General features: G+C 46.8%; 1 protein-coding gene across 1 annotated transcript in view; it reads right to left on the bottom strand.

Annotated features, from left to right (window-relative positions):
• CSNK1G1 (casein kinase 1 gamma 1) overlaps positions 1–13,720 on the bottom strand; it is a 64,530-nt gene that overhangs the window by 21,699 nt on the left and 29,111 nt on the right. The window contains exons 4-5 of the mRNA XM_082488613.1: positions 9,285–9,436; positions 457–691 (exon numbers count right to left, since the gene is read on the bottom strand). Of these exons, the coding sequence (XP_082344739.1) occupies positions 457–691; positions 9,285–9,436 (387 nt within the window). The remainder of the gene's footprint in view (positions 1–456; positions 692–9,284; positions 9,437–13,720) is intronic.

Here is a 13,720-nt window from a genome sequence, read left to right as displayed (position 1 = left end):
TAATCTTGTGGTATGAAAGAAGGCAGTGAGGAGAGGAGATGAAAGCCAGGTTTTAAAGGAGTTAAATCACTCATTTTCTCCATCCAATTATTAGGTCAGGGAACATCCAACTCTAACACCTGAAACTGGAAGGTACCGGTACAGAGCTGTGCTATAAAAATCTATTTGGTCATCAATTAGTGTGGCAATTACTACCTGCCTGCTTGCTTTTTATCAGTGCAGGGTTGCTACCAGTTATTTGGTTCCTAATAAAAACTATAATTATGAGGCTTCCAACATTTCAGCTGTCTCAGTTCTTAAAAAGGGAGGGAGGAAAAAAAAGCCTCACAAGTGTAAACAGCATCACGGCACTGAGTGGCTTACAAATAGCTCGAAGGGCACCAAAGAGCCGTAAGCCAAGCTACCATCGGAGCCCTGCGGGACTTGGCACGTCAAGCTCTCACCAACCACACAGACCTTTGCCAAGATGAGTGTTGATGGACATGTATCTCGCCGTTCCAGTTAAGCTCTTGTGTTCCCTGTAAGGTATGTGTTTTTTGGTTTCTGGGTCAATGTACTCCTTCGCCAATCCAAAGTCTATGATGTGAATGACGTGCTCTTTCTTATTCCCTTGCCGGCCAATAAGGAAGTTTTCTGGCTTGACATCTCGGTAGATGAGGTTCTTTGAATGCACGTACTCCATTCGAGATATCTGCAAAGGGACGAGGCAAAAGTTATTCATGAGCAGACTAGCTACTGCGTTCTCCCGGCTAACGAGGCAGCAAGGTTCTGTTAGCCCCTCACCCAGCCTCTGCTCGGTGTCATCTCTGATTTCAGCTACTCTATGAGAAATGCAACAACTGATGGAGCGAACAGAGGCAGAAGTTACGACTGGAGCTGGGTCGTGTCCTCCAACGCAGAGTTGGAAGAGGAATTTGTCATCCCCTCCTTTATCCGGCTACCGTACTGTGCTCCCTGACTTTATTCCTACAGAAATTGCAAAGGCTCTTTCGGAAACATTAGCACCGGGACACAGCTCTTGGAAGAATTCCACAGGGAATTGCAGCAGCCTTTTTGTATTGATTTTTAAAACACACTAAACTGGTTACCAAGAGCTCTTCCCTTGCCCACAGCCTTCCCTTGTTGCTCTGTGTCTTACCACCTTCCTCCCTCGACCCATATGTTGTCTTAGACACGCCAGATTCTGCACGGAGGGGGATTTTTGGGCAGGCAGAAGCTTTACGATCCTCAAAACTGACTAAAAAAGAATAATTAATCTCATCGATTGTCGACTAGGAATAACTGGAATGCTTTTCAGCTTTTGACTTTGTTCTGGCAGCGTGACTGAGAAGAGAAGGTAAAAGGGCAGGAACCCCACTTCCAAAGTGATGGAGGGACATTTGCCCCTCTAACAATGCACCTCATTCAGATGCTCATCATTAATATCGCTTTTGAAACTAAATGTATCACAGGTGAAGTTTGAATAGGTGGCCAAGCAGTTCTCCTTTGTGTTCCTAACTTATTAGACGATTCCCATTGGAAATAATTCACAATTTGATTTATTTTATTACCTTTTAATTTTTTTTTTAATAGGCTTTAAATGTAAACATGTGAATTCCCACTTATGGCTTTATTGCTCCATGACTGCCCCGTGCGCACGGCGGCTTTTTTAAGGAAGACGCTTCTTTGGCAAAGCCATCTACCCATCCGCATGCAGACTTTCGACACTACAAAACCATCATAAAGCTCTCACAAACTCCAAATTTTGCACTAATGAGTGTCAGTCCGCAGAGGTCACTGCCGCACCGTTGCAGTGGAGCTCACGGCGTGCCGCTACCAGAACTGAGGAACATCTAAGGTGAGAACCACCAACTAGTCACCCCCTAGGGAGCTCCGTGCAGGGAGTCACTGGTTCCCAAGCGGTTCTGCACTAGGTTGTTACTGTGAGGGTGGCTCCTCACCTCCAGCATAGGGCAGGCTGGAGCGTACGCTGCTCTGGATCACCAAGGAACTCTTCGCCCAGCCGAGAGGCTGCCCAGGCAGCAGTAACCCCACGTCGGTCCTTCCAACACCCAAGCTTGCCTCAACAAGGAGGGCCATCGGGCTGACAGATCCCGACTGCTCCTTGGTTTCTCGCTCGAAATCCAGCCACATCCTCAGCTGGCAAACCCAGATCTCTCTTTTTCTTTACAGATATCTTGGATCCACACCTAGCTGAAAGCTCCACGCGCACGTGATCACTCCATCCTGCTCCCAGAGCTTTATCAGCTACCTTATTTTTAAGGAAAACCTGCGGCATTTCCACCACTCGGAAAGAAGTAACAGGCAGGAGGGGGCAGCACTCCTTATAAAATGAAAAAAATGCTGTACAGGGCAGGAGACAGGAGAAAATTGACTGCAGGTGAATCAGCCTTAAAAAACAGGACTTGCTCAAAGGCTCTTCAAAGAAGGTAACAACACGTATTGCTGCTCCCTTCCTCTCTAAGTAGTGATTTATTTCAATGTGCTGAGAAAATGGGTTTCACGGCTAACAGCCATTATTTCTAATCAATTATAGGATGATGCAGAACGGAGCAGATGCTCTGCACTTCAGCCATTCTTCCCGCTTTGAATCATCTACAGGACACAGCAGCAGGTTGGAAGACAAAGAGGTACATCGGGAGGCAATTCAAATTAAGACACAACCCTTAAAACTGGAACAAAGCGTTTCCTCGCCTCTCCGTACATAACAAGCTTTCAAACAGAGCCTGACTGGCTCATTTGATTTGTCCCTGCTACCAGAGGAGCTCAGTTGTTGAAATGGCCAACAGCAATTACACAGCCCCCCAAAAAGCATATTTTTTTGTTCCTTAAAGCCTCACAGCAAGTCGTATCGGCCAGGACAACAACTTGGACAGCTGAGATGTCAGATGAAACGACAGGCTCCAGCAGCACTTGGAGATACTTATTTATCTGCTTTTGCTTCCACCACACACACACACACAGATGCTGTTGGGTCTCTCATATTCCTTTTTCCTCACTTCCACCTGCCTGGATGCTTCACGATGTGCTGCCGGAGAGCTGCGCACAGCCAGTGACAGCTGAAAGATGCTCTCCAAGTCAAAAAGATGTTTCCTGGAATAGCCTCCATGCTTTATTCACCCTGACAAGACCCTCACGCTGCTTGTGGCTGCTAGTGATGGGGAGCTGGTGACTATCTTGTGCTGCATTGCCCTCCCGGGCTCGCTACCCGAGAGGAAACGAGCTGTGCCAGCGCAGCGTGACCTCGGCCTAACTCAGACCCATAGCAGAGCTGAAGATCTGAAGAAGCGGAGATCCTGCTGCAGAAATGGGCTGGATGCAGAGACACGGTGCCCACTCCTTTGTGTTTGAACTACAGGCTCTAAAGTCCATGCGTTAATTCTTCTAGGGACAGAGAAACCACCGCAAGGAGCTGGGACTAACTATTGGAATTGCTTTTCTACTGGAAAAACAGTGACTGTGAAGCAGTGTTAACAGCTGCTCTGTTACTTTAACAGTAATAAGAACACACTATGGCATTTTATCATGGAGTGCAGGAACACTAGGGGCAGACAGGGGACTCTGCTTGTGAATTAAAGTAGGATTTCCATGGCCATGGCCAGCCGAGTCCATCCTAGGAGCCATAAATCTCCATTTGGCAATCCCAAGCACAAATCCGGGCTGGGCAGAGAACGGATGGAGAGCAGCCCTGAGGAGAAGGACCTGGGGGTGCTGATTGATGAAAACCTCAACATGAGTCAACAATGTGCGATTGCAGCCCAGGTGGCCAACTGTATCCTGGGCTGCATCAGAAGTGTGGCCAGCAGGGTGACGGTGGGGATTCTGCCCCTCTACTCTGCTCTGGTGAGACCCCACCTGGAGTGCTGCATCCGCCTCTGGAGCCCCCAACATAGGAAAGACATGGACCTGTTGGAGGGGGGGCAGAGGAGGCCACGGAATTGCTGCGAGGGCTGGAGCCCCTCTCCTGTGAGGACAGGCTGAGAGAGTTGGGTGTGTTCAGCCTGGAGAAGAGAAGGCTCCAGGGAGACCTTATTGCGGCCTTCCAGTCCCTAAAGGGGCTCCAGAAGAGCTGGGGAGGGACTTTTTACAAGGGCATGTAGGGAACGGCTTCAAACTGGAAGAGGGGAGATTTAGATCAGATATTAGGAAGAATTTTTCATTCTGAGGGTGGCGAGCCCCTGGCGCAGGTTGCCCCGAGAAGCTGTGGCTGCCCCATCCCTGGAGGTGTTCAAGGCCAGGTTGGACGGGGCTTGGAGCAACGTGGGCTGGTGAGAGGTGTCCCTGCCCAGGGCAGGGTGGTGGGACTGGATGATCTTTAAGGTCTCCTCCAACCCAAACCATTCTATGATTTGATTATTTCAGATGTTGGAGAAACCCCATAGGAGGGGAGAGCATCCCCTGGCATACAGCAGGATCCCTGCGCTGCGGCTGAGAAACAAGAGGATATTTGTGACACTTCACCAGATGCCAAAGAAACCCATGCTTTTATTTTCCTTTCTCCTGCCAAGAAAGCAAGCGTAATAAACCCTCTTTCCCTAGAAAGGTAATTCTTGAGGATCTGATCTCCCTGGCAATCCCATCTCTAGGCCCTCCTGATGAATTTGAGCTCTTCTTCCACACATCACCTGCTTGAATATAAATCACACCAGCAGAGATAAAAAATTCCTCCAGTATAAAGGCTGTTTTGGTGTCTGTGCTGGTTTTGGCTGGGGTAGAGTCAATTTTCTTCATAGTAGCTGCTATGGGGCTATGTCTGGATTTGTGCTGCAAACAGCGTTGATAACACGGGGATGGTTTAGTTACCACTGAGCAGTGCTTGCAGAGAGTCAAGGCCTTTTCTGCTCCTCACACTGCCCAGCCAGCGGGTAGGCTGGGGGCGTACAAGAAGTTGGGAGGGGACATAGCCCTGACAGCTGACCCCAACTGCCCAAAGGGATATCCCATACCATATGACGTCATATTCAGCATGTAAAGCTGGGGGAAGGAAGAGGAAGAGGGTGACGTTTGGAGATATGGCGTTTGTCTTCCCAAGTAACCATTACGCATGATGGAGCCCTGCTTTCCTGGAGATGGCTGAACGCCTGACTGCCCATGGGAAGCAGGGAACTAATTCCTTGTTTTGCTTTGCTTGCGTGTGTAGCTTTTGCTTTACTTCCTAAACTATTCTTATCTCAACCCACGAATTTTCTCTTTCACTCTTCTGATTCTCTCCCCCATCCCACCGTGGGGGGAGTGAACGAGCGGCTTGCGTGGTCCTAGTTGCTGGCTGGGGTTAGACCACGACAGTGTCTCTTACACAAGATGATTTTGACGGTCACCAGTCAAAAATCTTTTCATCATGACTTGGTCCAGATCGCAGCCAGAAGTATTTGCACAATGCCGGGCACAACCGACCTTGTGTCTGACAACAAGCACTTAAAGCAAGGGTGAAAATAACAGTTAATCCTGACAAAACTGAGCTGTCAATGAGCACCACACGTGTTGGACCTTGTCTAAGAGTCAAAAATTGAAACCAGAATAAAAAGTGGTTTTCCCCAACCCAAACACCAAGTCAGTTCCACAAAGCCCTAAGATGACTTCTGATTTATGGACTTTAGGGACTGACATTAGTGAACATGTTTTTCATTGCCAATTCTTTATTCAGGAACATCAGCCACTCGATCTATTCAGCTGCACGTGGAGGATGGAGGAAGCAGTTCCAGTTTGATGCTCTTAGAGCAACACAAAGTATCAGAGATGCACAAGTTACAGGAGTAACAGAGCTGGAAAACTTCCACTGGGGAAGGAAAACAGAAGACTCCTTCAACGCAGGTTTTCACCGAGAGGTATGAAACAGTGCCTTAGACTAAGAGCATTTCTGATTCGACCCAAGCTGTGTTTGATAAGCTGCTGCCACAGCTGTGAACACAACGCATGCTTACCAGAAGAACATGCAAGCCTGGTGACAAACCTGAGGGGTGCGTGGCTCATCCCCTTGCCAAGGCAGACCTTCCTACCTTGTCATCTCATCTGAAAAGACTCCAAAATGGGTTCTCCTTCTTCCTCAAAGGCTCATTATCGTCCAGATTTAATTCCCCTCAGCAGGAGAGTCTTCTTGATGTAAAACCACACTTAGATTCTCCCATAATCACAAGCGACACTCCTTAAAACAATGATGATGTATTTCTTTCTCCTAGAGGGCTTGTCTTTCTTCTAACATCTGTAGGGTTAGAGGATCCACCCCAGTCCTGAGATGCTGCTACCTGTCAAGCTAAGTAAGACCAGCCAAGCACATATGCTTATTAATAAACATCCTTCAGGGATGCCTCTGCTTAAAAATTGACCACCGGACATAAAAAAAAGGAGCTCAGGTGCCACCACAAAGTTCCTGCCTAGCTCTAGCACGCAGCACCCATGTTAGATGTGCTGGAGATTTGCTGCAGCAGTGGTCAGGCCTAAGGAGGGAGAGGAGGGAGCAGGAGGCTAAATGGGACCTTGAAAGCAGCAGCTGGCTGCCGTCAGGCTCAGCCTGTGGCAGGCAACCAACCACACAAACAGCAGGGGAGGGACTGGAGGCTCCTAAAGACACGGATCACTACATGCAAAAGAGGAGAGAAAGATCTAGGGGGCAAAAGGGTGGACACTTGACATCCCACTAGCTCGGGGGCACACCTGCTGCCAGCATTGCTGCTCCAACACGTACAAAAACATCCACGGCAGCCCCTTCCTTCCTCCCTCTCCAGAGGGATCAAGCCCAAGGCTGAAGAGGCAATGCAAAGGGGCCTTCCAGCATCGGGGTCATCTCCTGGAAGCTCCCGAAGCCCCATGCTGCAGAGGGGCCTCCCAGACGAGTAGCACTGTTTTACCTTTGGGTGGTCTTCCTGGGCTAAAAAACCCATTAATTTTACATTTTGATGAGAAGCAAACTGGAGCAACAGTTTTCTTCAACGTGCTGAGTTGTCCCTCACTCCCTACACCAGGGCAGGGTGCTCCTCTGCTGTCTGGGTGGCACCAGGCCATTCACATTTTTTGGAAGACTCCCTGAATATTAACATATTAACTCCCTTCATTAACAGGCACGTCAAGCATCGGAGAAGAGAAACACTGCTCATGCAACGCACTGGATTCTGGCAGGGAAGTCTTGTGTCTCCTCACGCCTGTGGTTAGAATTACAGCAGCTTAAGCAGGCTTGGCTGGTCAAAAGCAAGAGCAAAACATAATTTATGGAGGCGAACCCACTGAATTCAACAGTTCAACTTTCCTTCTCTGATACTTCTCGCATACTGGAGCGTGACACAGTGACTGCAACAATTTACTGTACGAACTGAGATAAATCCAAGACAATTTCCCCCAAAGCCTTGCGGCTGGAGTGAAGGGTTTTCATTGCAGTCCAGCAGTAAGTGCCAGCACCTTCAGAAAACACGTCTCTGAGGGCCAGGTGAGCCCTTCTCCCAGGAAACCTCCCAGGGAAGTAGATGGGGCACACCTGAAGATGCTAAATCTGTCTCCTTAAATGCATACGCTCCTAGCTGGTAACTCATGTAATCTCCCTGAGAAGATCGAAAAGGTCTTAAAACATCTCCCATGGAAAAGGGAGCAGCACTGCCTGCTCCTTTTGGAGAACATCAACTCCTCCATTTGCGATTGCTTTTGGTGTCCCTCTACATCAACCCAAGCATCTGTTTTTCAAACTGGTACCAGTGTCTAGATGAGTTGGCAGGCCAGCTGAGGTCACAAGATCAGCAGATGATGCCAGTGAAGACGGTCCAAGTACAGAGCTAATCTGCAGCCCTAGGGTTTGGCAAAAGGCAGATGGAACCTGCTGTGACAATCTTGATTTCCCCAGCAGTCTCACAGGAATAAATTTCCATCTTTACATTTTACATCTTTACAACCAAAAGGTCATATAAGCTATATCCAAGGCTTCGCCATCTGTTGCCACTTGATTTAATTAAAAACAATACTATAAATTGATTTTCCACCCATGAAGGAACACTTAAAGGCAACAAAACTAGACTGCTCAGCTGTAGGAGGACAACTTCATGAGCTCAATACCAGGCAGACACTGTTCAAACTTCTACATCTGTGACCTCAGTTTTCCGTCTGAGATTCTGCTGTGGCAAACCAGTTTATTTAGGAAGGATTGTGTTCCCTACTCTCTTATCACCTTCTCTTTATTTCAACTCTGCTATCCACATATCCATTAAGGTGAATATACAGTCCCACCTCTGCTGTGCCACTTAGGTATCTGCGCACCACGGGTTGAAAACTCAAAAGCCAAACTAAAACAATGATTGGCCCTACCCGCTCACCACGTTTAGTATGTTCGGTTTTCACCTTGTCCACTTTTCCCACAAACACAAATCCAAGCGACCACTTTCAGCTCAGTTTCCTTTTGTTTTCAGGCAAATAAGGGGCTCTGTGATGCTGCTCATACATCTATCAGTTTCCAACTGTCAGTCATTTAAACCCATTGGCCAGTTCTGACCAAATTTGACCAAGGCAGAGACCTCAAATGGTGGTACTTTGGCTAAGGAGAGCTCAGCTTCCATCGCTCTGAGAGGTTTCAGTCTATGAGCAGCCCGGTAGCACCAAACCAGTAGAACTGGTAGGAGTGTGGGAGGGTGTTGTGCTCCCTGTGTCCCAGGGAGCAGGTAAGAAACGAGATGTTCTGAGGGATGTCCAAACAGAGGGAGGGAGCTGGGGTAGATACTGGGGCAGGGGTGTGTAGGGGACACAGGACGCAAGTCCACAGGAATCCAGCTTCACTGGTTCTGCTACGCGAGGAGCAAGTTTGCTCATAAGCATAATTTGGCCTTCCCTTCATAAGCAACAATTTTTCTCAAACCTGAGAAGCTTTCTTTTATAAGAAAGGCGGAGAAAGACTTTTTACCAAGGCCTGTAGGGACTGGGGGGATGCTCTTAAACTGAAAGAGCGTAGGTTTAGATTGGACATAAGGAAAAAATTCTTTACGATGAGGGTGGTGATACACTGGAACGGGATGCCCAGAGAAGATGAGGATTGTTGGGAGTGTTCAAGGCCAGGTTGGACAGGGCTTTGAGCAACGTGATCTAGTGAAAGATGTCCCTGCCCACGGCAAGGGGGTTGGACTAGATCTTTGAAGGTCCCTTCCAACCCAAACTATTCTGCGGTTCTACAATGGAAGGAGATTCTCTCTCCAACCAACAGACACTCCTCAACCTCGCACTGTACCAATCCCTTCCTTCAGCTAACCCAGGACTGACACAAACATGAGTTGGCATCGTGGAGGCTGCTGGGCAGAGCCCTGCCCACTGTTACTCACCAGCTGGATGGCTATCATTAATACCGTCTTCAAAGTGAACGTCCTATCACAGAGGTCAAATAAATCTTCCAAGCTAGGACCAAGCAGCTCTAGTACCATGGCGTTGTACTTTCCACACGGTCCGAAGTAATATACCTGGGGAAGCCCTTCAGCTAGAAAAATATGAAAAGAATTGAAATCAGTCAACGGGACAACGTTAATACTTTTCCTCCTGGGTATACAACTTTCGCTGGGCAGAGCCTTTATTTTTACCTCTTGAGTGTCCTTTCTGTTTGATCTTGCTCAGCAAGAAAATAAGTTTCAGCACGTGCTGTGCATGACCCAAAGGCCAAATCAGCGAAGGCTTTGCTCAGCTACACCCTTGAATAGACAAATGGATTTCAAAGCAATAACACGACCACATGAAAGCATCTAGCTCTGGCACTGAATGCTTGAACTTCATGTAACAAGACACGGAGTTCCCTACGTTGCACTAAACACCAGGCAGAGTACAACCCCAAACGTGGGCTGGCACTCATCTGAGCAGTTCGGAACACGATAGCCCTCACAGAAAATCAGGCACATCCAAAAAAGGGCTGCTTTTTCAACCAAGATAATACATAGTCATTGTTTTTCAGCACAACCTTACACAAAATTTACTATTATTATACTCACAAGAAAGGAGAAAAAAAGTTGTCCTTTAAAAAAGAGCAAAGATTTAAGTTTTGACCCATCGCCATGTGTAAAAATAAGCAATCACAGTCATTAAGCATATGTGCAAACTGTTTTGCGAAGTGGCACACAAAACTCTCGACACCCAACTGGTAGGAGTCAGAGCCCACCCTTCCCACCTAACAGCTCAGCGACGGATTTCGCAGCAAGAGTAGGCAATATTTATACTCAGCCGACAGTGGCTTTTTGCGCGGATGAGCTTTCTGAAAGGCACCAGAAAAAGGAAAAAACAAACCCAAACAAACCAGCCTTGGTGTGTGAACGCTCACTGAGCTGCACAGCACTCCTGGAATCACCTTTTAGTCAAAAAGAAAAGTCAGCCCAGCCCATACAGGGAGGAATTCAGTGCAGGACTAACTGCACAGTTTTCTAATCAGCATCCAGCACAGGCATGCAGCGTCCTGCTATCAGTATCAAGCTGCGTAACGCTTATTTTTTGTAATATATTTCCAGTCTACATCTCATAAGCAGTTAGGAAACACAATGGAAGGGGTTTTGTTTTGAAATATGGGGTTTTGTCCTATGTCAAAACAACATCTTTGCTTCAAAAACCCAAAGAAATGACACGCTGCTATTCAGTGTGAAGACTCAGCATGGGGAGCACTACCAAGCACACAGCCTTCTTTACAAAGCCACACAGAGGTCTGTAAATTATATAGCATGGGACCTCAAGGGATAGGGGTTATAAATTTTATGGCATGTTTTAAGTAAATGCATACACGCACCGATATTTACATAAGTGATCAGTATTAAAAATAGCAAAAAACCTCACTAATTATCAGACACCAGAATTAAATTGCTTGTGAAACTGCACGGTTTTGTACCTGCTCCGTGGCATGCTCAGGCAGCCCAGCCCAGGTCAAGGCAGTAAAACAGGGAAAGACAAAGACCAGAGTGTGTCGGCAACATAACTTTAAGTCCTACTACAGATTTAGGGAAGCCTCGTTAATCTGCCCGACGGCACTCATCAACTTGCCAACAATACAATAAATGCAGCGCTGAGATTTACTAAAGCTTAAATATTGCAGAACTTCTGCTCCCATGTATTACTCAAAAAGAACAAAATGCAGCTTGACAAAGATTACTGTAGGATGGTTTTAATCTCATTAACTCGCATGCTTGGGGAATCATATTAGGTATCAGTCATCGGGACGCATTAATGAGATATTGCAGAGTATTGCAGGAATTCCCAGTCCAACCGGACTTTTACGTCCTATGTAAAACATTTACCCAACCTGGTCTTGGGAAGCTGCTGCTCCTAACAGAGCTTCGCGTATTAAGATGCATTAACAGCAATTAAGTCCTCTAAGAAAAGAGGATGTTTTGATGCAGAAGCAATTCAGAAAGCCGAACGATGATGGGATGTGACCCAGGCAGCTCCAAAACATTTTCAAATATCCCCAAACCAACACGAATGATAATTTAATGTGATCAGCTCGGTGCTGAAGGCTTGAGTAATTGCCATAGCTCTTGAAATAACTCACAGTGAGCCACTGAGTTTTCGGTAAAATCTGATGAGGAGTTACCTCTAATACCAAGATCATCATCTCTACTTTTGAAAAATAATAGAACAGAATAACAGAATATTCTATGGAAAGTTTAAAAATGAGACCACTATAAATTCAAGATATATATATATACAGTGAGTATTTCTACCACAATTTCTACATCAGGTTAGCAGTCTTGCAAAGTGCAAATCAGGAAGGAAACCACTCGGATTAGGAGTGTGCTAATTAAGGAATACAGGAGAATAAAATTGCAGAAAGGCTTTTAAGGAATGCGAGGAATCCCATTCCCAGAGCAAGGGAAAAGGAGCAAATTTACAGCCTTACTTGGTAAAGAGAGCGCACTGCAATTAAAATTAAATTCCTACTGGATACAAGATCAGGAAGACAAATTGCAGCAAGACTCAAAAGATGGGGATTTCACATAGGAAAGAAGCAACGCAACTATTTAGTGCTCTCTGGGGTCCTAAACCCTTGAGTTAGCTTTACCCACTCAAAGCCTTACGAGCCAAGAGTACCCCATGAGCTCGCAGTACCATTCTCAGCTTTAAACCTCAAGAAGGCTCTGCTCTAGGTGGGAGCTCCTGCAAGGTGAAGCCGGAGGAAAGAACGTCAAAAAAAAAAACGCACCCTAAGTGCCAGCCTACAGATGACATTATTAATTTCAGGCATATTTTTAGGGTTCGATTTTTCTCTGAGGGTTTTCAGCAGCAATGCTGCCAGCTCTGCAGTCAAGAGCTCACCTCTTGGCTTTGCTAGAATAAAAAAAGCTATAACATAGATCTCATTTTCAGACCCAGGCTGCAGAATTCACACATCCCGGACCCAAAGGAGCATCGCTGAGAAGCCCTTCAGAGGCTCCCAACCCAAGCCTGGTTACTGAAATAAAGTTACGAGGGACACAGGGTAATGCACCCTCGGCTCACTCAAACACAAGTCAACATTTAGTGTGATTTTAGGAAGGGGCGAAGCTCGAAAGAGAAGTTGTAAGCTTGATGCAAATATTAAGGCTTGATGCCTGCAGGGTCCAAGCTGGCAGATGAGGCTAGATATATCTCAGGTTTGCAGAGAAGCACCCTGAAATCAAGGCATCCCTCGACCCATCCTTCTTACGAACAGGAAAAAGGGGCAGCCTGAGAAAATCTGCATAAAATTTTATTTAATCACAGCCCATCTGCATAATTCAGGATTAAGTTTTCTCTATTTTGGCAACAGGCAACGCATCCTAGTCCCACCGAGCCCATTGCCACCATGAACCGCAGGAACATCACAAATATCACCAGTAGATCTGCAAATACTTAAGAAGGACATTGCCAACAAAAGAGATCGATTGAGGAAAAATTAACTTTTGTCTGGTCAGTCAAACTCGAGGTTTTTAATGGCGAGCAATTGTGTCAGCAGCAGACTGAAAAGGTCGAAGGAAGCCATGGTGCTGTGAAGCAATCTGTCCTAGATGAGCAGTTCTGGATTTAAAGAGTGCAGGATGAAAAGCCACGGGCAGAGCAGAGGTCTCCTCGTGAGGATTCAAAGGCGCAACTCCACACTCTAAATACAAACCACGATCAGTTTAATGCAATTAACATACAAAATAACATCTAAACAAGGAATTTCTCCATGGCATTAAAACACGACCAACACATCAAGGCAAGAAAATCCAGGCACGACTCATGCAGGTTCTCCTTTGGAGAAAAAGCAGCCTGTTACAGTGGAGGCTGCCACAAGCACAAATCATCTGAATTCGCTTAACGGCTTCAGTCTTGCTGCTGAGCGATTTGGCTTGGCTGTATGTAAAAGGCCCCGCTCCACCCTTGCTCTCGTGGAAAGTTTATCACCCCAATAAACACAGACTGATCACTGCCCTGGAATCCACAGGCAAATTCTGCTATTTCAGCAGTGCGATGTCTTGGAAAAAATTCAAGCTGAGCGCAGCGAAAACCCAGCATAGCATTTCAGAGATTAAAGCGTCGTGGCTGGAACGAGAGCAAATGCAGACATCAAAGCTGAAAACTCAAACTCTGCTTCCACCACGCTCCTGTGCAGCCACACGACTCTGGCCTCGGGTTTCCCAAGGTGCTGAAACTCCAACTGCTCCTGTGGGCTGCCACCAGAAGGGACCGTCCCACCCTCACCCATCCCACCGCCTTCCTGTGCTCACATGGCCCAGCAGTAAGTTGAATCAGCGCAAAAAAACCTTGATGTTTGCTTGAGCTTGAATGCGAG

The sequence above is a fragment of the Vanellus vanellus genome (genome assembly GCF_965231255.1).
Source record: "Vanellus vanellus genome assembly, chromosome: 11".
Classification (NCBI taxonomy): domain Eukaryota; kingdom Metazoa; phylum Chordata; class Aves; order Charadriiformes; family Charadriidae; genus Vanellus; species Vanellus vanellus.
The sequence above is the reverse complement of the archived record's forward strand: the minus strand, read 5'-3'. Positions and strand labels throughout refer to the sequence as shown.